Source organism: Heptranchias perlo, chromosome 5 (assembly GCF_035084215.1).
Source record: "Heptranchias perlo isolate sHepPer1 chromosome 5, sHepPer1.hap1, whole genome shotgun sequence".
Lineage (NCBI taxonomy): Eukaryota > Metazoa > Chordata > Chondrichthyes > Hexanchiformes > Hexanchidae > Heptranchias > Heptranchias perlo.
The window spans coordinates 4,673,610-4,698,713 of NC_090329.1; the positions used below are offsets into that span (position 1 = coordinate 4,673,610).

The 25,104-nt window shown below is 43.1% G+C and overlaps 1 protein-coding gene across 1 annotated transcript in view; it reads right to left on the reverse strand.

Annotated features, from left to right (window-relative positions):
* The window catches only part of hcrtr2 (hypocretin (orexin) receptor 2), a 113,219-nt gene that overhangs the window by 32,287 nt on the left and 55,828 nt on the right, over positions 1-25,104 (reverse strand). The window contains exons 3-6 of the mRNA XM_067983947.1: positions 12,924-13,167; positions 6,653-6,768; positions 6,341-6,564; positions 4,120-4,241 (exon numbers count right to left, since the gene is read on the reverse strand). Coding sequence (XP_067840048.1) covers positions 4,120-4,241; positions 6,341-6,564; positions 6,653-6,768; positions 12,924-13,167 — 706 coding nt within the window. The remainder of the gene's footprint in view (positions 1-4,119; positions 4,242-6,340; positions 6,565-6,652; positions 6,769-12,923; positions 13,168-25,104) is intronic.

The window sequence follows — 25,104 nt, forward strand, 5'->3', positions numbered from 1 at the left end:
TTGGAGATCAGCCAGTTTATATCAAATGCTTAACTAGAAAATAGACTTCCCAACTCCCTTAGTTTGTATGACTCTTAGCTGAGTCGTACAAACTTTACAGGACACTTACAGGTTACGTTTCCAGTCTGTGCTGAGTTAGCTCATCTCAGCTAGGCCTCAGTGTCCTGGGTTGGGGATGGGGGGGAATTTGTCTTGCATTCTCGATCCTAATTGCTACTCAGTAAGTCCCACGCGATGTGCAAATGTGGTGACGTTGGGTGAGGTTGGTATCGAGGCCCCTTTGATGCCTCCATGGAAGGCTCGTCTACCAATACTCACTGTCAACACTCGCACTTGAATAATAACCACTTGGGCAAGGTACTGGAGGCTGGCTGGCGCACATGAAGCCGTACCGCAACAAATTTTATACCGCTTCAGCACTCTCGAGCCTGAGATTCTCCGCCCATTTAAGTGAATGGGTAGAAGTTAAGCTACAGCTATACAACGCCCTGGTTAGACCAGACCTGTTCAGTTCTGGGCACCGCACCTTAGGAAGGATATATTAGTTTTGGAGGGAGTGCAGCGTAGATTTACTAGAATGATACCTGGACTCTGAGGGTTAAATTACGAGGAGTGATTACACAAACTAGGGTTGTATTCCCTGGATTTGATTGAAGTTTTCAAGATATTAAGGGGAACTGATAGGGTAGATGGAGAGAAACTATTCCTGCTGCTTGGGGAGTCTAGGACTCGGGGACACAGCCTAAAAATTAGAGGCAGGACTTGCAGGAGTGAAGTTAGGAAACATTTCTACACACAAAGGGTGGTAGAAGTTTGGAACTCTCTTCCGCAAACGGCGGTTGATGCTCAATTGTTAATTTTAAATCTGAGATTGATAGATTTTTATTAACCAAGGGTATTAAGAGATATGGGGCTAAGGCAGGTATATGTAATTAGGTCACAGATCAGCCATGATCTCCTGGAATGGCAGAACAGGCTAGAGGGGCTAAAGGGCCTACTCCTGTTCCTATGTTCCGATGAACGGGTGGAAAATAGCAGGCTGGCAAATACTACTACTACTACAACAACAACTCGCATTGATATACAGCCTTTAACGTAGTAAAACATCACAAGGTGCTTCACAGGAGTGATATTGGGCCATTATTAAGGAGATATTAGGACAGGTGGCAAAAGCTTGGTCAAAGAGGTAGATTTTAAACAGCATCTTAAAGGAGGAGAGAGATGTAGAGGCGGAGAGGTTTAGGGAGGGAATTCCAGAGCTTAGGGCCTAGGCAGCTGAAGGCACGGCCGCCAATGGTGGGGTGATTAAAATCGGATATGCAGAAGAGGCAAGAATTGGAGGAGCACAGAGATCTCAGAAGGTTGTAGGGCTGGAGCAGGATACAGAGATAGGGAGGGGCGAGGCCATGGAGGGATTGGAAAACAAGGATGAGAATTTTAAAATCGAGGCATTCCCAGACCGGCAGCCAATGTAGGTCAGCGAACACAGGGTGATGGGTGAATGGGACTTAGTGCGAGATGGATACGGGCAGTAGAGTTTTGGATGAGCTCAAGTTTATGGAGGGTGAAAGATGTAAGGCCGGCCAGGAGAGCATTGGAATAGTCCAGTCTAGAAGTAAGAAAGGCATGGATGAGGGTTTCAGCAGCCGATGAGCTGAGGCGGGGGTGGAGACGGGCGATGTTATGGAGGTGGAAGTAGGTGGTCTTGGTGATGGAGTGGATATGTGGTCAGAAGCTCATCTCAGGGTCAAATAGGGTGCCAAGGTTGCGGACAGTCTGGTTGAGCTTCGGACAGTGGCCAGAGAGAGGGATGGAGTTGATGTCTAGGGAACTGCGTTTGCAGTAGGACCAAAGACAATGGCTTTGGTCTTCCTAGTATTTAGTTAGAGGAAATGTTTGCTCATCCAGTACTGGATGTCTGACAAGCAGTGAATCAAATCAGAGACAGTGGAGGGGCCGAGAGAGGTGGTGGTGAGGTCGAGCTGGGTGTCTTCCGTGTACATGTGGAATCTGACGCGGTGTTTTCGGATGATGTCACTGAGGGGCAGCATGTAGATGAGAAATAGGAGGGGGGCAAGGATAGACCCTTGGGGGACTCCAGTGGTAACCGTGCGGCAGAGGAAAGAGAAGCCATTGCAGGAGATTCTCGAGCTACGACTGGAGAGATAAGAATGGAACCAGGCGAGGGCAGTCCCAGCCAGCTGGACGATGGAGAAGAGGCGTTGGAGCAGGATGGTGTGGTCAACCGTGTCGAAGGATGAGGAGGGATAGTTTACCACGGTCACAGTCACATAGGGTGTCATTTGTGACTTTGATAAGAGCCGTTTCAATACTATGGCCCGGGCAGAAAGCTGATTGGAGGGATTCAAACATGGAGTTGTGGGAAAGATGGGCACGGATTTGGGAGGCGACAACACGTTCCAGGAGTTTGGAGAGGAAAGGGAGATTGGAGATTGGGTGATCGTTTGCAAGGACAGAGGGGTCAAGGGTAGATTTTTGAGGAGGGGGTGATGACGATAGATTTGAAGGGGAGGGGGACAGTACCTGAGGAGAGGGAACCGTTAACAATATCAGCTAACATGGGGGCCAGGAAGGGAAGTTGGGTGGTCCGTAGTTTGGTGGGAATAGGGTCGAGGGAGCAGGAGGTGAGTTTCATGGTCAAGGTGAGCTTGGAGAGGGCATGAGGGGAGATAGGAGAGAAACTAGAGAAAGATGTGAGTTCAGGGCTAGGGCAGGGGGGAGCTTTAGGGGAAGTTTGGCTCGGTGGGCGAGAGGAAGGGAGGGAAGAATCCATGAGCTCCTCACACTTTTCATTGGAGGTGAGGGTGGAGGGGGCAGGGGAGAGGGGATTAAGAAGATGGTGTGTAGTGGAGAAGAGAAGCCGGGGGTTATCTTTGTATTCCAGGATGTTCCTGGAACAGTGAGCAGTTTTTGGCAGAGGAGAGTAGGACCCGCTAGTGCTTTATGTGATCCAGCTAGATTTGGCAATGAATGGCAAAACCAGTTGTCCATCATAAGTGTTCAAGTCTGCATCCCTTGGACAAGACAAAAATAGATTCTGAGCCAAAGAAACGATTTTAGGCGGAGTGACCCAAGGTATGAGTTTTTAAGCAGGATCTTAAAGGAGGAGAGGCATAGAGGTTTCGGACGGGAATTACAGAACATCAGGCCTAGATGGCTGAAGGCACTGCCTGCCAATGGTGTGGCGAATGGAGGAGGAAGAATGCACAAGAGGCCAGAATTGCGAGGAATGCGGGGACGTTGTTGGGCTGTAGGAGATTGCAGAGACAGGAAGGGGCAAAGTCACGACACAAGATTAAAATTTTAAATTGGAGGTGTCAGGGGACCAGGAGTCAATGTAGGTCAGCAAGGACAGGGGTAATGCATGAGTGGAACTTAAGGCTGAATAAAAAGAAAGACTTGCATTTATATAGCTGAGGTTGCAAACAGTCTGGTTCAAACTGAGGGGATGGAATCAGTGGCAAGGGTACGGAGTTTGTAGCGGGGGCTGCAGGTGATGGCTTTGGTCTTCCCAATGTTTATCTGGAAGTGTAGAAGTGGAACAGGCCGAGGAGTGTGTTAAGGAGAGGAGAGGAAGGGAAGAGAGAGAAAAAAATCCTGTGAGGGAAAAAATCAGAATAAATAACACAGCTTAGAAATGACTGCTGCCGCTATTAGTGGACAAACTCTTAACATGTTGCTATAAAATTCTCTGCCCACTGTTTAACACAGGCGTTAAGTTGTTTCCTTGGGTTAACAACTCTGACAAAGAAACACCATCGGAACTCTTTAAGTGTTCACTTGCTAAAATCAGCGACGGGCTCGTGTTTCAATGGGAAAGAGCTGAATTGATCAAATAGCTTTTTCTCATTTCTGTATTTCTAAGAATGTATTTTCTGCACTTCTTCAATGTCACAATTACATCTACTACTGTTTATAGTTTCAAATAAATCAGCAGCTGCCTAGACTTTGGAACCACTGCATGCCTCAGAGTAACCCCAGTGATGATTTTTAACACACTTTAACAAAGCACAAACAATTTAAAGCTAACTGCAATCAATAGTTAAAATTGATTCTGGTAACACAAGCCAATGAATTGAAAAAAAAATGAAAACTTACCACTCAAAAAATTATAAATAAGAGGATTTGCTGCACTGTTGGCATACACCAGCCAATGTGAGAACGTAAACCATGCGTAGAGTGTTGCTCTGCTGTTAATATTGTCGAAGATTCCAAACACCCTGAGGGAGCGAGGAAGACAGGATCAATCCCTATGGCCACTTTACAGAAATAAACCGCAACTGTAAATCTAACTTTAAAGGTACAATCTTGCGATTGTATTGGATGGTGTGACCGATGTAACGGGACATAGTCACACGTTTGGGGATCTAATTCCTGTGCAGCCTGCACTGGAAACTCAAGATTCTGATTCACCGCCTTAGCTGCCATGGAGGAAAATTGGGTGAAGAGGATCTCACGTGGATAAGGGAGGCCACTCAATTTCTGTCCATTAATTCCGAAGGAGCAAAAATTGGGTGAGCTCTGTTACTGGCGTGCGATCCTCCCCACCTGATTTTCATCTATGTGATGTGCCCAAGCAATCTAATACGCCCAAGTGCAATAACAGAGAACTTGCCTCATATCTGCTGCAGTGTGCAGTAACATGATCTAGTTTTCATGGGATGTTTCAACCCTTGCCATGATTTGGGCGAGTTCACTTGGCAGTATGTGATTGGGTTCCGGGAACTAATTTTGGCATGTCAAAGATTGATCTGGTTGTGTAACCATGACATGGCCATGTCAATCCTTGGGTTCTGAGTGTTTGATTGACCTTTGGAGCCAGATTGGGCCAATCAACATCCATTTTTTTGGAAGTTGCACCCACCTCCAAAATGGATGGTGGGAGTGTGAGAAAGGAGGAGAAAGATAGATTTGCTGCACACTTTACAGTCATTTTTCAAATTCCTGATAAATATTTTAACATGGTCATCGAACCCTTTATTTTCAATAGTGTTGTAATTTTTATTACTTTTTTCTACGGAGAAGAAATTCAATATGGCAGCAATGGGCAAATGTGTGATAAATTTCACAATAAGGTATCTCAGTCACTCCCAAATCGTTGTGCTCTTTCACTTTTTGCAACAGTTTTATGTACTGATATTGCTACTTAATATTTGTCTAAATAAAATTTAACATAAAAAGATATGAAGATATTTTACTCTGTACATAAACTATACCGGACTACGGAGGTATATAAAGATAATTTGGTATTAGCTTTACATACAAATTGAAATATAATTTGAATAGTTTCAAAGATATGATGCCAATAGAAATGGGAAGCAATATGGTGTGTGATGTCCCGACTATGGTCTAACTAATGCTTGTTGATTCTGGCTGCATGTCAAATGATCTTATTAACTTTCAATCATTCCCAAATCCTTTTCCTAATTGATATTTTGATCAGTGTTGTAGATTACTTTATATTTGTCTAAACAAATACTATCAGATATCCCAGGACTTAATCCCTTTTGTATGATCTGCAACCCCTCGACACAATTCACCAATCTGCACGGTATTGTGGTAGCAATGGGAATCCTCCTTTAATTCCATCATTAAGACTATTAATGACTATGGCAAAAAGCCAGGGACCAATTCCAGTAGAAATTAACCACTAGGTACTGCTCCCAAATGAGTAATTCCAATTTATAATCAGCTTTACTTTCAATTGTCCAGACAAGTTATTAGTTAATTAGTAACATTCTCTTTCATCATATGAGCCATAACCTTTTAGCCACCTTGTCAAGTACCTTTTGGAAAGTGTAAATAATATTGAATACGTTACTCTTATTTACTTAATTAGTGACATTTGTAAAGAGGCCTAATGAGTTTGAAAGACACTAGGGGTCCATACAACAATGTCTTGTGTTTATATAGCATTCCTCATCTGCAGGAGCCTACCGGTGTAATAGGTGACAAGCACAACTGAACTGAGGTTTGAAACTCAGGGTAAGTCATGGACCTTCAGACATGGTCTTACCCTATTGCCCAAGGACTCATGAAATATCCTGCTCATTTATTTAAAAATTTTAAATAACTTTGGCTATGTATTACATTTCATGGATGTATGAAAAAGATAAATAGATAAATAAATAAAGCTAGATGGATAGATATTCTGTCCTCATGAAATGAGATGTTAATTCTTCAGAAAGCACCTTTAACATAGACAATCAAGGAGCCAACATCATGAACTTCATGTAAATCAGACTTGTGAATATTTCAGGCTGTGAATTGATTTAAGTTAATGACAGTATTTTCAGTCTCAAGGAAATACCACACTCACCTTTTCAGAACATTTAGAACACTTATTGGAAGGTAACAAAGTGCAAAAACAAACAAAACCACCATAAGCATCCGTGCTGTCTTCCGTCTCGCTCGGATCTGTTTGATTTCTGCGGCAACACCACTTGTTTTTGACTTGACTTGGACTCTGCCAGTCCTCTGGGATGAACACTGCAGGGAAAGAGGCTTACAGTTTCTTTGTATGACCGAGGAAGTCCCTGGAATCTGTGATATAAGTGAAAAAGTACAGTAACTGGCAACCTTTATGAGCATAACAGTGATCTTCCTGTTGAGGATGTTTTCACATACCTACCTGTCGACACCAAAGTTTCCGAAATATTTGAAAGTAGGCCAAAATCATTAGACACAAAGGGGCCATATATGTAACAATGAAAAAGCAGATGTGATAGACCTTGGGATAAATGTCATCTGTAATGAAAAAAGAAAGCATAATCAAAACTATACATTAAAATGGAATCAAATTATAATTAACTATTCTGTTTGGGTGTTAGTAAAATAAAAATAATACTGACCCACGACTTGGTTTTAACTTAAGTTTTAAATTCCTCCACTTAATAAAAATGTTGAGTCCAAAATTCAAGTATAATATGTTCAGTGAACTACACATGGTATTACACAACATAGAAGATTGTATTAACCAGGGAAACCAGCTGATCTTAGTCCAACAAGGCTTCTGTACCTCCAACATTTTTAGCGGTGGTGGGTAATCTGAAACTTCTCATGAACTGCTGAGAATCCATCAGAAATGAGCACCACTGAAACACAAGAATTTCTATTCTTCCACCACCACTGAAAAACTTTACATGATAAAAGGATCACAACCGCAAACCACTGATGTTCCTCTATTGTACATGCATCATGTTGCACTTACGCTGTTGCCATTTGGCAACACAACTGTATTATAGACCAGACATAAAAAACCTGCCATAAAATTTACCAGCAATAGTCTAGCATCAAATCACTGTACTATATAATGTTCTGATTTAAATTTAGATTAGAGGTAGAATCTGTCCAAATAACATCATTCTTTAATGAGATTGCCAATGAAATGCCTTGTTAAACTATCTCTTTATAGTCAGCTAGGTGTCTAATACACATAAAAACCATCATAGTGTTTAATGGTCTCCAAACCAACATACTGAAAAATCCACGTAAGTAGAATTTATATGATGTGGAATCCATGTTCTCTCCCTGTTTCTAACTGAGGTTCCCTGAACCTAAATGGATTCCAGGGGGTTCCCAATGGTCAAATTTAGATCCGTCCCTCATCATACTTCTGTATTTGTTGTTTACTCATGTGATGGGGTAGACCTTGACTTTGTGCGATAGTATAAAATGGATGATAACGAGTTGGCAACTCGTTATACATCTCCCCCCATTTTTATTGTCATTGAAGTCAAAAATCGAGAGAGATGTAAAATGGGCTGCCAACTCACTATCACCCATTTTACACTATCGCACAAAACCAAGATCTACCCCACTATTTCTATTGCTGTATACTAACAAAAGCAAGTTTTCTGCAATCATAGTGTCATAGTAGGTACAGCACAGGAGGAGGCCATTTGGCCCATCATGCCTGTGCCACCTCTTTGAAAGAACTATCCAATTAGTCCCATTCCCCTGCTCTTTCCCTGTAGCCCTGTAAATTTTTCCCTTTAAGTATTTATCTAATTCCCTTTTGAAAGTTACTATTGAATCTGCTTCCACTACCCTTTCAGACAGTGCATTCCAGATCATTAAAATTCACTGCATAAAAAATGTTTCCTCATGTCGCCTCTGGCTCTTTTTCCGATCACCTTAAATCTGTGTCCTCTGGTTACCGACCCTCCTGCCACTCGAAACAGTTTCTCCTTATTTACTCTATCAAAACCATTCATGATTTTGAAAATCTCTAATAAATTTCACCTTATCTTTCTCTGTTCTAAGGAGAACAACCCCAGCTTCTCCAGTCTCTCCACATAACTGAAGTCCCTCATCCCTGGTACCATTCTAGTAAATCTCTTCCACACCCTCTCTAAGGCCTTGACATCCTTCCTAAAGTGTGGTGCCCAGAATTGAACACAATCCTCCAGCTGAGGCCTAACCAGTGTTTTATAAAGATTTAGCATAATTTCCTTGCTTTTGTACTCTATGCCTCTATTAATAAAGCTCAGGATCCCATATGCATTTTTAAACAGCCTTCTCAACTTGTCAACTTGTCAACATCGGTAGTTAATACAATCTTTTGGACATTAAAACAAGCTTGGGAGCATGTTAATGTTTTCATGGGAGTACTCTACACAGAAAAGTGTGAAAATCAATACTATGGTGTTACATTCCACTTACCTGAGCCCACAGAGCTCAGGCAAAGGGCCAAAAAACAAAGGCTTAAAGACCTCTAAGTGCACATAGGAGTTTAGACAGCTAAAACCAGTCAGCTTACCATCACAGAGCACTGATAAACTCCCTATTGCTTTCCCAGCTAGCACCATACTACCCGTTAGGGTATTGGTTTGTAGAGCTATTTGGTATCATATTGGAAAATCCAATCCCTCAGTGCTCCAAGCTCGAAGTCCCATTAATGAGCTAGTTTAGCTGGTCAACCATCAATAGTACCCTGAAGTACTCAACCTCAGGAATTGGATCAATGAGCAATAGAGGATAAACTCAGTTCAGATCTCCCATCTCTAAGCTTGTCAACTTGGAGCCAACCTGACTCCAAAATGATCACACTCACCTTCTCCCCTTCCCACCAAAAAAGATAGTCACTGGCTGATTAAGTAATTGACAAGTCATCACCAGGTGGACAGCAAGGAACAACAATTGACTGAAAGTTCTCTAGTTGCCGTGAGGCAATGTTGCTTGATAATACTGCTCTTCCAGTTGGATTCTCCCAAACTTGTTCACATTCTGCTCACTTCCATTCTGTTGACTGACCCCTTAGATTTTTAAGGACACTGGCCTAAAAATTCGAGCGCCCAAAAACGGTCACACAGGGGGAGCGGGGAACGATCCCCATGCCTGAATGAATAGGCCCGGGGCGCATGTGATATTGGGCCTCGGGCCTCATTATCATTGAGGAGGCGAGCTGCGTACACCTAATGGGTGTCCATGAGGTGGGGTTGTGATCGAAAAGGGTGGGTGGCAGTCGGTGGCAATCGGGGAGGGGTCAAGGTCATAATGGGGGGGAGCGGTGGCTGGCAGCGGACTGTATAGTTTTAACAAGGTGCACAAAGGATTGGGAGGGACAGGTAGCACTAGAGTAAAAAAAATAGCTTAATCCCACTTTCCAGCACTTGGTCCATAGCCCTGCAGGTCACAACACTTCAGGTGCACATTCAGATACTTTTTAAATGAGTTGAGGGTTTCTGCCTCTTCCACCCTTTCAGGCAGTGAGTTCCAGACCCCCACCACCCTTTGGGTGAAAAAAAATTCCTCAGCTCCCCTCTAATCCTTCTACTTTTAGATCTTAAATCTATGCCCCCTGGTTATTGACCTCTCTGCTAAGGTGTGGAGATGCCGGTGATGGACTGGGGTTGACAATTGTAAACAATTTTACAACACCAAGTTATAGTCCAGCAATTTTATTTTAAATTCACAAGCTTTCGGAGGCTTCCTCCTTCCTCAGGTGAACGATGTCACTAAGCGCTAATAAAGGAAAGTATCCCGTATGCCTTTTTAACACCTTATCTACCTGTCCTGCTACCTTCAGGGATCTGTGGACATGTACTCCAAGGTCCCTCTCTTCCTCTACATCTCTCAGTATCCTTCCATTTATTGTGTATTCCCTTGCCTTGTTTGACCTCCCCAAATGCATTACCTCACACTTCTCCAGATTGAATTCCATTTGCCATTTTTCTGCCCACCTGACCAGTCCATTGATATCTTCCTGCAGTCTACAGCTTTCCTCCTCACTATCAACCACACGGCCTATTTTTGTATCATCTGCAAACTTCTTAATCATGCCTCCTACATTCAAGTGTAAATCATTAATATCTATCACAAAAAGGAAGGGACCGAGTACTGAGCCCTGCGGAACCCCACCGGAAACAACCTTCTCAAAAACAACCGTCGACCAATACTCTGCTTCCTGCCACTGAGCCAATTTTGGATCCAACTTGCCACTTTCCCTTGGATCAGAGATGGTTGATGAAAGCAATGGGGTTGACGTGGTGTATATGGTCTTCCAAAAACATTTGATAAAGTGCCGCATAATAGGCTTGTCATTGAAGTTGAAGCCAGTGGAATAAAAGGGGCAGTGGCAGCATGGATACGAAATTGGCTAAGTGACAGGAAACAGAGAGAGTAGTGGTGAACAGTTGGACGGAGTTGTGTAATGGTGTTCCCCAGGGGTCGGTACTAGGACCACTGCTTTTCTTGATATATATTAATTACTTGGACTTGGGTGGTTGGGCAAAATTTCAAAATTTTCAGATGAAACAAAACTTGGAAGTGTAGTAAACAGTGAGGAGGATAGTGATAGACTTCAAGAGGATACAGACTGGCTGGTGGAGTGGACGGATACATAGCAGATGAAATTTAATGCAGGAAAATGTGAAGTGATACATTTCGGTAGGAAGAACGAGGAGAGGCAATATAAACTAGAGGGCACAACTCTAAAAGGGGTACAGGAACAGAGAGATCTGGGGGTATATGTGCACAAATCTTTGAAGGTGGTAGGGCAGGTTGAGAAAGTGGTTAAAAAAGCATACGGGATCCTGGGCTTTATAAATAGAGGCACAGAGTACAAAAGTATGGAAGTTATGATGAACCTTTATAAAACACTGGTTCGGTCACAACTAGAGTATTGTGTCCAGTTCTGGGCACCACACTTCAGGAAAGATGTGAAGGCCTTAGAGAGGGTGCAGAAGAGATTTACTAGAATGGTTCCAGGAATGAAGGGCTTATGTGGATAGACTGGAGAAGCTGGGGTTGTTCTCCTTGGAACAGAGAAGGTTGAGAGGAGATTTGATCGAGGTGTTCAAAATCATGAAGGGTCTAGACAGAGTAGATAGAGAGAAACTGTTCCCATTGGCTGAAGGGTCAAGAACCAGAGGGCATGGATTTAAGGTGATTGGCAAAAGAACCAAAGGTGACATGAGGAAAAACTTTTTTACACAGTGAGTGGTTAGGATCTGGAATGCACTGCCCGAGGGGGTGGTAGAGGCAGATTCAATCATGGCCTTCAAAAGGGAATTGGGTAATTACTTGAAGGGAAAAAATTTGCAGGGCTATGGGGATAGGCGGGGAGTGGGACTAGCTGGGTTGCTGTTGCAGAGAGCTGGCATGAACTCGATGGGCCGAATGGCCTCCTTCTGTGCTGTAACCTTTCTATGATTCTATTCTATGATTCTGTGTCAGGTTGGGAGGAGCACCTCTTCTTCTCCAGGCTCTACATTCAGGTAAGTCTACTTTAAGGACTTGCCTTGTTGGTTGTGGTCTGAAGTGATCCTTTAAGGAGATACGGTTAGGCTGCATGTTGACCTTATTTTCCTGCATGCAGCCGACCCGGCACTGGCTGCATTCAGGGCAAATCAATATTGCAGAGGGGGCCTCAAACAGGCATTTGACCCCTTCCTAGAATATGCAAAGAGCCTAATGTCTGTTTCAGGTGCAAGCCCTGGATGCTGATACTTTTGCCTACACCAATATGGCGGGAGGCGCTCTTCCGGCTCTTAATGAGCATGCGCATCCTGCCCGCCATATTGGAGGCTTAGGAGGCCATTTGGCGCCCGAAAAACGGGCGTTGCGCGGTCAAATTTCTAGGGCATGGTTTATTAATTCTCTGCCTACCGAATTCCCGTTTGAGATGATCTTTGCGTAATGCACATTTTACACCTCTTTCAGAGTTTTAAAATTGGTTAATAAGCTACCAAACCCACTATTTCCCACTATTAGATCTGAACACCTGCCCTGTGCCTGATGTTGTCCCTTCCCCTCTTTGCTCACTTTGCCAGTCCTATAAAAGGGGTATCACCAATACTAACGAAGGGTTCACCTGAAACATTAACCCTTCTTCCCTTTTGTATTCCGATTGACCTGATGAACATTTTCAACATTTCTCTCCTTATTTTTTTACCACCAGTATTCGTTGTTTTTCTTTTTCTTTTTTTTGCTTTATATTTCTCCTTCTAATGTATGTTTAAATCATTACTCCACAGCTTATATTCAGTATAATGAACATGTAATAAAAACATGGCACATTGTCAGTAGTGCACTGGGAATCAATCAGTGTGAATTGTGCAATTACTTGTACAAAAAAAAATCTTTTTTTCCCCCGATTATTAATAACTCCTTGGGATTTTTCAGTGTCACGTCGGACTTGGCCGAACAATGGCCATAAATTTGGTGCTTTGAGGATATAGCAGAAGGGCAGATGCTGCACCAGTTCTGTTATTTGTTGGTAAAAACCAAACAAAAAAAAGAACACAATATAATGATTGCCACGTTTGAATGATTTGGTTCTGTGGAGCTCACAATAGGCATGATTATCAGTGCTTAAAAAAGAATTCCGCCTAGGTTCTGTATTTTTATGATTTATTTTATAAAACATAAGCTGTGCTACAATACAATATTGTTTTTACCTCCCCAGTGCTCATCACAGATGGTAAATAAAAGAGTTTTGTTCGCTAACTCTGGCATCATGATGCTGCATTCCATGACGATTGCCTGTGGAATCATTAGTGCACAGGATACAATCCATATCATGATTATGCTGTTTCGTGCTCGTTTGGCTGTACTTTTGAACATAAGTGGGTGACATATAGCGTACCAGCGGTCCAGTGCTATGCAGCTAAGCGTCAGGACAGATACAGAGACTGCAACAGTCTGCAAGAAAGAAACATTTATTAAACCTCATTTCTCGAACTTAGCCTCAGTTAATGGCACCAAAGGACAAATATATTGGCAGTGAATTTCCTCGGGGTTTCTCCCGCTGTGCTGTCACAAATTCAGCGGTAACTCTGTTAACCTGCATTAATGGGGCTTCCGCTGAAGTTACGATGGTGGGGAGCGATTTTAGCTTTTGGGGCACCTTTTGGGCCTGGGCCTCATTTACACAGAACCAGCAAGCTGTGGACGCCAAACATCTGAGTAATCTGGTTGAATGTTTTGAGGAGGTCACTAACATGGTGGATAAAGGAGTGTCTATGGATGTGGTCTATATGGACACCCAGAAGGCATTTGTTAAAGTTCCGCCTAAGAGATTATAAGCAAATATTAAAGTGTACGGAATTGGAGGTAACTGTGTGACTTGGGTTAGTAATTGGTTGCGAGGTAGGAGACAGAGAGTAGGGATACAAGGAATGTACTCTGCTTGGCGGGATGTGATGAGGGGTGTTCCTTAGGGATTTGTACTGGGGCCTACGCTTTTCACCATATAGATCAATGACTTGGATGAAGGAACAGAGAATTGTATATCCAAGCTTGCAGATGATACTGTTAGGAGGACGGTAAGTTGTGTGGATGGGTGCAGGAAGTTACAAAGGGACGTAGACAGACTAAGAGAATGGGTTAAACTATAGCAAATGGAGCTCAATGGGGGAAAGTGTGAGGTCATTAACTTTGGATCCAAGAAAGACAAATCGGAATATTTTCTAAATGGTAAGAGACTAGGCGCTGTGGAGAAGCAAAGGAATTTAGATGTCCATGTACACAAATCACTAAAAACAATTGTACAGGCACAAAAAGTGATCAAAAAGGCTAATGGAATGTTAGCCTTTATCTCAAGGGAGTTGGAAAACAAAGGGGAGGACGTGATGCCTCAGTTGCACAGAGCCTTGGTCAGACCCCATGTACTGCATTCAGGTTTGGGCACCAAACCTCAGGAAGGATATATTGGCCTTGGAGGGGGTGCAGCACAGATTCACCAGAATGAAACCAGGTATTAAAGGGTTAAATTATGAGGACAGGTTGCATAAACTTAGTTTGTATTCCCTTGAGTTTAGGTGGCTGAGGGGGGAACTTATCAAGGTCTTTAAAATGATAAAAGGATTTGATATTGTAGTTACAGAGAAGCTATTTGCAGAATCCAGTGGGGGAATCCACAACAAGGGGACACAATCTTAAAATTCGAGCCAAGCCGTTCAGGAGTGAAATCAGGAATCATTTTTTCACACAAAGGGTAGTGGAAATCTGGAACTCACTCCTCCAAAAGGCTAGGTAAATTGGAGCTTTCAAGGCTGAGATCAATTGATTTTTGTTGCGTTAGGGTATCGAGGGATATGGATCAAAGACTGGAGTTGAGATATAGATTAGCCACGATCTAATCAAATAGCAGAACAGGCTGGAGAGGCTGAACGGCCCAGTGCTGCTCCTATGTTCTTATATCCCAACGCAGGATTCAGGCTGGAGCAAATTCATGCAACCCAGAGGCACCAGCACAAAGAATCCCATGAGGGGAGGGGGTCGCGATCGTGGCGAGGGGGAGGCTGGGTTGGCAGCAATCCAGATTATTTTTTTTGTCGGGTCAATGCTCCTCTTGGACCCACACAGATAATTTAAAACTTACCTTTCCAGGGTCTCTTCGGCTCGATAGCCAGTGAAGCTGGCCAGAGTTTGCACAGCGCACAGTCTCACCAGTTCTATCCTAAAATGGAAATCAGGGTCCTATGTACTTCTATGTACCCCTATTTGATTATTACAGGGGGCCTATCACCTAAAACAGGCAGCTAATTCAGACAGCCAGAGATAAGCTGCTATAAAAGTGTTTTTGGACCGATCAGCTATGTAAACAGATCGGTTTGTCTACCAAACCCATTTTGAAGCCATTACCACCATGTTGACGGCAATTTCAGTAAATTAAAATCGATCCCATTGAGTGGGAGAAGACTTGAGGAAATTCATCCACATTCCCTTTGATTAAGGAACTGTTAAGCACTGAAGCAAAATTATACACCAATCATGAACACAATCTCCCAAGCAATTAATTTAATATAGGCTTTAAAAATTCAGGAACTAGAAGAAACTCAGTGGAAGTCTGTATCATGCAGGTTTTAATCTCCATGGATAAGACTAGCTGTATACCTTACAAGCAATAAATTTCCAATTAAGTTAGAATAAGTCTAAGAGGTGGAAATGTAAATCATCCAACACAGACATCCTTTCAGTGTTGTTTTCATAACACTTGGAGCATGCGTTTCATTAAATGAAATAATGTCCTGGCTTGTTTCTCTAGGCTAGTAAATCATCTGGTGGGGTCACTGTGTCAATGCTAGTGTAATGTGGAAATCTGGGTTTTATTTCCTAGTTTGGCAACCAGAAGTTTGTTGTAGATCTGCTTTAGATCCTTCACTGTGTTACACCAAACCCAGACTTTGGAAAAAATCACTGATGAGATAAACTTCTTCATTCATTTCCCAGAGTTGTGGAGACTTTAGAACTCTACCTGAACTAGTGATAATTATTGATCCTTTTCAGATGTTCATGTATTTTATTGGAATAGCTCACCAGGAGCAGAAATGAACCGACAGAGTTGATTTAAATCACTGTCCCTATCCTCCCCACAGACAGTTCAGTGTGAAAATCCAGCACCCACTGTAGTACCAAGCAATATAGGCCAGAAAAGCCCCAGGTTTACCCTCTATCAGGGACGAGCGAGAAGCTGCCAGGATTCCCACGAGGAGATAAATCAACTCCTGAACCCCTCTGGATGTTGGGCGAGGATATGATCGTGATAGCTCAAAATCCCGCTGGGAAGATAGCTACTTGGGCAAAGTAGTGGAAGCACTCTGCTACCCATGGAATTGTACCGTAGCACGAGTTTCTGCCTTAAGAAGAGGAGGGTGTAAGCAAATAAAATCAGAGGAAAAACTGGCGGAGTGGAGGGAACAAAAAAACAGGACAGGTTTGTTCTCAGTCCACATCACTGGCTGTGCATTCACTGTTCACCTGCACAGTTTCAGCTGGAAACATGTATGATGTGCTACATCCAATAGATGCTTTAAAAATTCTGAATACAAGAAAAATACTATTAAGAAAATCAAATATTAAAATACAAAGTTAATACTGTAACCAGCTGAGCTACATCTCTGTATAATAAATCAACACGTTTATGTTTGGGATGTTATCGACTCTCTCTTAGATCTGTATTTATTTACTTCTCTCAAACTTTAGGTGTCAGCCTTGGCTCAGTGGCCATACATAAGATTCAAGCCTCACTCCATGATCTGAACATATAATCTAGTCTGACACTCCAGTGCAGCACTGAGGGAGTGCTGCGCTGTCAGAGGTGCTGCCTTTCAGATAAAACATTAAACTGAGACCATGGGGGTAAGTTTAACCCCCAAGAACAGGTGGGCTGGGGGCGGGTGGGCAGGAAAAACTGTTGATTTAATCAGCGGGACCACAACCCAACTCCAACGCACCCACTTCCGGGTTTAACCCAAATGTGTTTGGATGCACGCACGCAGCCTAAACCCAGAAGTTGCGTCCTCTATTAATGCCAGCGGCCGGCTTGTTAAAGGGGCAACGTAGGTGATTTAAACAGTACTTAATTTTTTGTGGATTCTGAACCTGAAATGAATTTTACCTTACCTGCACAGGTTTCCCACCGCTTCTCAAACTCGCCAGTGAAACGGAGGCGAGATTCATGCAGAAGTTGATATGACCCTTTAAACCTGTGATTGACACATCTCAAGGAAAGCTCAGGGATTGCAACTGACCTTCCAGTTCTCTCTGGCAAACGTTTGGCTGAGAGTTGTTTGTGTTGGGTCTCTATTCACTCTCTAGCCATCATTCAATTAAATTAAATAAACTGAAAATACTCAATTGCTAACATCCTGAATCAATGTTGAGTGTGTGCACAAACTTTTTTAAGAATGATGACAACATTTTTGGAAGATTCTGCAGTCAAGTTATTTGAAAGAATCATAACATTTTATAAGAAGTTGGCTGTTCTGCTAATAAAAATTATAGCACTCCAAATATGTTTCCAATTCTCATTTATTATTTACCTTTGCTGTTGCCATCTCTTCCCTTCTTTCTCTGGCTTTCTCTCCCTCCATCTTTGGCAATAGGCTTTCCATAGATATTTATTATAAGCTCAGACTCCCACAACTATTTGGATTGTACTTTTTCCCACCCCACTTCCAGTAAATATTTCATCCCTTTCTCTAATTTTCTCCTTCTCTGCAATATCTTTTTCTTTTTTTTCTTTTCTTTTTGTTATAGAATGGAAGGAGGCCATTCAGCCCATCGAGTCCGGGCCGGCTCTATGCAAGAGCAATCCAGCCAGTCGCACTCCCCCGCCCTTTCCCCGTAGCCCTGCAAATTTTTCCTTTCAAGTATTTATCCAATTCCCTTTTGAAGGCCACCCCCTCGGGCAGTGCATTCCAGATCCTAACCACTCGCTGAGTAAAAAAGTTTTTCTCATGTCACCTTGGGTTCTTCTACTCTAATAAATGTATTTTCCACACCAGAGTTCCTAAAGGTCCTTCTTTTCTCTCAGCTGAGTCTTCCCTCAGCAGTGGTTAACAGGCTCTTTGATTGAATCCACCACATTTCCCATATGCAGCAGGATATGACTGCCAGGGACATCCATTATGATTTTCATCTTTTAATGCTTATGCTAGTGCTGTTAGGAAGTTCAAAATTGAATGTTATTTATATTGCACTGATCATCAAATTGCTTCTCTCCTCCTCCATCTCACCTTTATCTCTCCCTCTCCCCTCCTCCTGCTCCCTCTCTATTTAACCAAGGGAGATAATTGAACCAAGTCAGGGAGGGGAGGGGTGAGAGAAAGAGAGAAGGTGAGAACAGTGAAGGCAGACTGAGTGAGGGGAGAGGAAGGGTAGGGAATAGGGAGGGGAGAGGGCTATTATAAAAAATGTGATAACAGAACACTTGGAAGGCATTAACGGGATTGGACAAAGTCAGCATGGGTTTATGAACGGGAAATCATGCTTAATAAATCTACGGGAGTTTTTTGAGGATGTAACTAGTAGAATAGATAGGGGAGAACCAGTGGATGTGGTGTACTTGGATTTTCAGAAGGCTTTTGATAAGGTCCCACACAAGAGATTAGTGTGCAAAATTAAAGCACATGGGATTGGGGGGAATATACTGGCATGGATTGAGAATTGGTTGACAGACAGGAAACAGAGAGTAGGAATAAACGGGTCTTTTTCCGGGTGGCAGGCAGTGACTAGTGGGGTACCGCAGGGATCAGTGCTTGGGCCCCAGCTATTCACAATATATATCAATGATTTGGATGAGGGAATGGAATGTAACATTTCCAAGTTTGCAGACAACACAAAGCTGGGGTGGAATGTGAGCTGTGAGGAGGATGCAAAGAGGCTCCAATGTAATTTAGACAAGTTGGGTGAGTGGGCAAGAACGTGGCAGATGCAGTATAACATGGATAAATGTGAGGTTATCCGCTTTGGTTGTAAAAACAGAAAGACAGGTTATTATCTGAATGGTGATAGATTGGGAAAAGGGGAGGTGCAACGAGACCTGGGTGTCCTTGTACACCAGTTGCTGAAAGCGAGCATTCAGATGCAGCAAGCAGTTAGGAAGGCGAATGGTATGTTGGCCTTCATTGCAAGAGGATTTGAGTACAGGAACAGGGATGTCTTACTGCAGTTATACAGGGCCTTGGCGAGGCCACATCTGGAGCATTGTGTGCAGTTTTGGTCTCCTTATCTGAGGAAGGATGTCCTTGCCATGGAGGGAGTGGAACGAAGGTTTACTAGACTGATTCCTGGGATGGCAGGTCTGACGTATAAGGAGAGATTGGGTCGACTAGGCCTATATTCACTAGCGTTTCCAAGAATGAGAGGTGATCTCATCGAAACATTTAAAATTCTAACAGGATTAGACAGACGAGATGCAGGGAGGATGTTCCTGATGGCTGGGGAGTCCAGAACGAGGGGTCACAGTCTCAGGATACGGGGTATGCCATTTAGAACCGAGATGAGGAGAAATTTCTTCACTCAGAGGGTGGTGAACCTGTGGAATTCTCTACCACAGAAGGCAGTGGAGGCCAAGTCATTAAATGTATTCAAGAAGGAGATAGATATATTTCTTAATGCTAAAAGTGGGAACAGGGTACTGAGTTAGACGATCAGCCATCATCATTTTGAATGGCAGAGAAGGCCCGAAGGGCCGTATGGCCTTTTCTTGCTCCTATTTTTTATGTTTCTATGTTTCTATTCCTCCCCTCCTCTTTCATAATCCCTCTCTCCTCTCCCTTACCAGCCTCCTCTCCCCTCATCTCTCCCTCACCCCACCCCCGACCTCACCCTCTATCTGCCCTCTCCCCTCTCCATTCCTCCCCTCGCTGCCTCTCCATTCCCTACCCTTCCTCTCCCCTCACTCAGTCTGCCTCACTGTTCTCACCCTCTCTCTTTCTCTCACCCCTCCCCTCCCTGACTTGGTTCAATTATCTCCCTTGGTTGATGTGAAAAGTTTCATTGGTTTTGACTCCCCGTGTGCAATGCCAGGGGTGATCAACTCACAAGAACTGCAGCCAATGACAAGAAATCTCTCCCCTGCAGCACCACCATTGCATCACATTCTACATCCCACAGTATAATAATAAACGTGGCCCCCACACAACTGAGCAAAAAAATAAAAATCAAAACCCACCCACTGAGCAAAAATTGGGAACCAAGTCAATGAGAATATATCCGAGAACAACCCCCCAAAAATGACCATAAGGCCAAATGCATCCCCACAGCATTGGACCACAAACACACAGCAGCAATTCCAGGTTAGAACAACAAACCTTCTCCTCCCCATCACTGAGCAGAAATTCTGGCATAGGATCACAAACTCTCATTCACTCCATCTCAGTAATTGTTGGTCAGGATAGTGAACCAGCATTCATGCCGAGACCCCTCCCTGCCGATGGTTGAGACTCCCCCAATGTCGAGACCATCCCCACCATGGTCGAGACCCCCCCAATGGTTGAGATCCCCCCCAATGGTCGAGACCCCTCCCAATGGTCGAGACCTTCACCTGATGGTCGAAACTCCCCCAGAGTGATCGGGACCACCCTCCATGGTCAAGACCCTCTCCACCATGATCGAGACCCCCCCCAATGGTCGAGGCCTCCTCCCAATAGTTGAGACGCCCCCACTATGGTCGAGATTCCCCCTGGGTGATGGAGACCACCCTCCATGGTCAAGTCCTCCCCCATGGTCGAGACTCCCTCAAGGTTGAGACCCCCCCACCATGGTCGTGACCCCCCACAATGGTCGAGACTCTTCCAGCTTGGTAATCTGGCTGGCTGTCATGCAGGAAACCCGGAAGTGAAATCAATTGCCTTCATTTGAGTTGTGATCGCAGAATCCAGTGCGCTCACTTCACTTCCTGGTTAATCATTCGATAATCTACCCACCCACTCAGTTTCCGGCTCAATGTTAAAATCATGCCCCATGTCTGCTCTCTCAGATGGACATAAATGATCCCATGACATTATTAAAAGAAGTTCTCCTGGACAACATTTATCCCTCGAACAACATCACTAAAGCAGATTCACTGGTCATTTATCCCATTGATGTTTGTGGGATCTTGCTGTGCGCAAATTGGCTGCTGCGTTTCCTACATTGCAACAGTGACTACACTTCAATTCATTGCACTTCATTGACTATGAAGTGATTTGGGATGTCTTGAGGTCATGAAAGGTGCAGATAAATGCAAGTTCATTCATTCTTTACTTTGACTATGTTAATTCTGTCCAGACGGCAAGAACTACAACTGGAAAAGCCCAACTGACAACAACGACTGCCATGGCTCCCTGGCGGTAATGATGCGTAACGCATAAAAGGGCTCCAATAACTTTCCTAGGTGTAGCAAATCATAAATTTCTCAAATTGAAAATGTTCAGCGATGTGGACTGAGAACAAATCAATGCTCTTTTTATTCCTTCACTCCACCGTTCAGATTTTTCCATGGCAACCAAGTACTGTCACTGGACTTTCCTCCTCTTTGACCATAAGGAAGAGGCTACCTTTTAAGAACATAAGAAATAGGAGCAGGACTAGGCCATTCGGCCCCTCAAGCCTGCTCCGCCATTCAATAAGACCATGGCTGATCTTCTACCTCAACTCCACTTTCGTGCCCTATCCCCGTACCCTTTGATTCCCTTAATGTCCAAAAATCTTTTGCTGTGAAGAAGTAATATCTGAAACGGCCTTTTTGGACTTGATTGTGGAGAATGCTTCAAGGCTACAAATGGTTTCATTCTATTAAAAAGCAGTTGAGGTAATGAATAAGATGTGAACGGCAAGATCTGAGGGAGAGACAACGTAGGTGAGGGAAGGAACATTTTTAGGTTCTTGCTTCGAAAGGAATGTTGAAAATCGTCATGTGATTGTTCAGTGAACCTGATTTAATATTGATCCTCATATGATAGAGCTTTCTTCATTCACTCGTCAACCAGGTGCAAGCTGCGTTAATGAGTTTTTTAAAGTGTCAGTGTATTCATCGTAAATTCATCCATTTCTTGGTAACTTTTTACACATCGAGTTACATCGAATCTACAGCACAGAAACAGGCCGTTCGGCCCAAATGGTCCATGATGGTGTTTATGCTCCGCACGGGCCTCCTCCCACCCTACTTCATCTCACCCTATCAGCATATCCTTCTATTCCTTTCTCCCTCGTTTGCTTATCTAGCTTCTCCTTAACTGCATCAATGCTATTTGCCTCAACTGCTCCTTAAGGTAACGTGTTCCACATTCTCACCACTCTCTGGGTAAAGAAGTTTTTCCTGAATTCCCTATTGGATTTATTGGTGACTATCTTATACTTATGGTCCCTAGTTTTGGTCTCCCCCACAAGTGGAAACATCTTCTCTATGTCAAACCCTTTCATTATCTTAAAGACCTCTATCAGGTCACCCCTTAGCCTTCTCTTTTCTAGAGAAAAGAGTCCCAGCCTGTTTAGTCTTTCCTGATAAGTGTATCCTCTCAGTTCTGGTATCATCCTTGTGAATCTTTTTTGCACTTTCTCCAGTGCCCCTATATCCTTTTTATAATATGGAGACCAGAACTGTACACAATACTCCAAGTGTGGTCTAAACCAAGGTTCTATACAAGTTTAACATAACTTCTCTGCTTTTCAATTCTATCCTTCAAGAAATGCTTGGTTTGCCTTTATTATTTATATAAACCTGCGTCGCTACTTTTAGTGATTTAGTGATCCCTCTGCTCCTCTTCTCCTTTTAAACTCTTATTATCCAAGCAGTATGTGACCTCCTTATTCTTCCTACCAAAATGCACCACCTCACACTTATCTATATTGAAACTCATTTGCCAATTACATGCCCATTCTGCAAGGTTATTGATGTCTTCTTGTATTTAATGGCCCCTTAATATTGCAGGTGTCAGATTAACATTGATCCCTACTTTAGAATAGTGCTAGCCTGCAGCACTGAATTATACAGCTCCACACCACTATAAGGCTGAGCAAAATGCAGCTCCAATCATGTGTGCTTAAAAGCAGGCCAGTGTAAGGGCAATCTAGTGGAGTAGCTGGGGTCTTTTAAAACTTTAATGGTACAGTGTAAAGCTCAGGTCATATGAGACCATGAGGGTAATTTTAAACTCATCCTGACAGAGTGGGTCGGCCACCCGTTGTAGAACCCATCTGATTTTCAACCCATTGATTTGAGTGGGATTAAAATCAGGTGGGTTCTACAACAGGCTGGCGATCTGCTCTGCCGGGTTACCACCCATACGGCGGAATTGAAAATTACCCCCATATCCTTGAATCACGACATTTGCAAAGTTCAAAGCTGTTTCAAATTGACAACTTGAAACTACAGTTTTGCTGCAGTTTCTTCCTGAACTGTTCTTGTGACGTAAAACTGCATCACATCATTGTGGAAACTGCAATATATCTCACCCATCACAGTATTGCCAGTAACACCCTCTTCCTGATCCACAGTCAGCTTAATTTCACTAATAGCATTGTGGCCTCTGGGGCAGAGGTTGTTGGCTTGAGCCCGCAACAGGACTTGAATATGTAACTAGGCTGACACTTCAAAGTTGTCCTGAGAGAGTGCTATGTTATGGGAGCAGCCATCATTCAAATAGAGTTTAAACCAAGCTCCTTCCGCCTGTTGTTCTGATTTAGATGGACATTAAATAGCCTATGGCACCATTTAAAGAGCAGGGAGTTCTTTCAGTGGTAACTTATCTCATAACTGTTATTGAACGAGTGTGTCTGACTGGTAAAGCTGCTCTCTCCTGCCACACACACACACATTTAATGATAGTTTCTGGGGGGCTATTGACTGTGCAAAGGACATTTTATCACATTCACTTCACTAAATAAACTTTTGAGCAATATTATGTAAAAATATTTGGAGAAAATCTTCTATATTTGCTAGTTGTGATGAAATCATAAATGTGTTCTTTATACTCACATTTACTATTTTGCTCCAAATAGTGAAAAGAGTGGATATGTGATATTCAGTGAATGCAATTTATTCGGATTTCCAGAAGGCATTAGATGAAGTTCCACCTGTGAGACTTTTAAAGAAAGTTGCAGCTCATCGAATTATTGGTTAAGTTAGCTAACTGGATATGAAACTAACTTATCAAAAGGAAGCAGAAAGGGAGAATATGGGGTGGGGGGGGGGAGGGAAATGTGCCTGGGGGCAGTCACCAGCAAAGTTCTCTGGGGTTCTGATTTAGGTTCTCAGCTATTCATAAACAATTTGTTGGAAAACAGTACCTCTTTTAACATTGTAAAGTTTGCTGATTTTGCCAAGCCATATAGCAGCTGACAAATGTAAGAAAGATGAAAATCATTCAAAAGAAATGCATCAATTAAACACATGGACTTAATGGGAGTTAAATTTTCATTTGGATGAATGTAAGACACTGCAAATTGGAACAGGAAGCAGGCAACATGTGTACACAATGAAGCAATGCCAATTAGAACATTTGGAAAAGTATAAGAAATTGGGTGTGATTATTGAGCATCACAAGAGTTAATTGCAGGTGAGAGACCCTTCAGCCCACCTGCATCCTCCTTTCGAAGAAATCTCCAACCCCTTCTTCCCCAGTAACAGCATCCAACTGCTTCATGAATATCCAGAGTTTTCCCTTACAATTCCAGGGGATCATTCTTTGCATAAAGAAGTGCTTCCTAACAGCAATCCTGAACAGCAGCCCATTTCTACCTTTGAACACTTGTCCTGCAATCATGGTTTAACTTGAAACACTGCTCAGGTTCAGTCTTTTCTAATCCACTTAGTACTTTAATACCTCGATAAGATCCCCTCTCATATGTCTTCTTTCAAGGCTGAAGAGTTCAAACTTTTCCAACCTTTCCTCATAGCTCAGGCCTTTGACACAAGGGCTCAGCCTAGTTGCCGTTCTCTGTATTATTCCAGGGGTTGGATTTTTCCCTTGTGACCAGGATTGAATAAATATTCGAGCTGTGGTTTGACCAGAGCGCGAAACAACCTCATCATAATTGTCTCAGACTTAAATTATAGTTATTTGCAATTCTGTTTGCTCTGCTACATGCTGCTCTGCACTGGCTGGTGGTGATCACTGTAGAGTCCACTAATACTCCACGACCTCTTTCAGCCTTTCTCCTAGCTTGTTCAACACTATTCATTAAGTATGCTCCCTACTTTTCATTCCAATGTAAACAATTTTACAACACCAAGTTATAGTCCAGCAATTTTATTTTAAATTCACAAGCTTTCGGAGGCTTTCATTTCATTCCAATGTGTAAGACTTGCAGTGATGTGTATGAAACTTCATGTGCCACGGTAAAGCTTGTGAAATTCCTTAGCTGTTT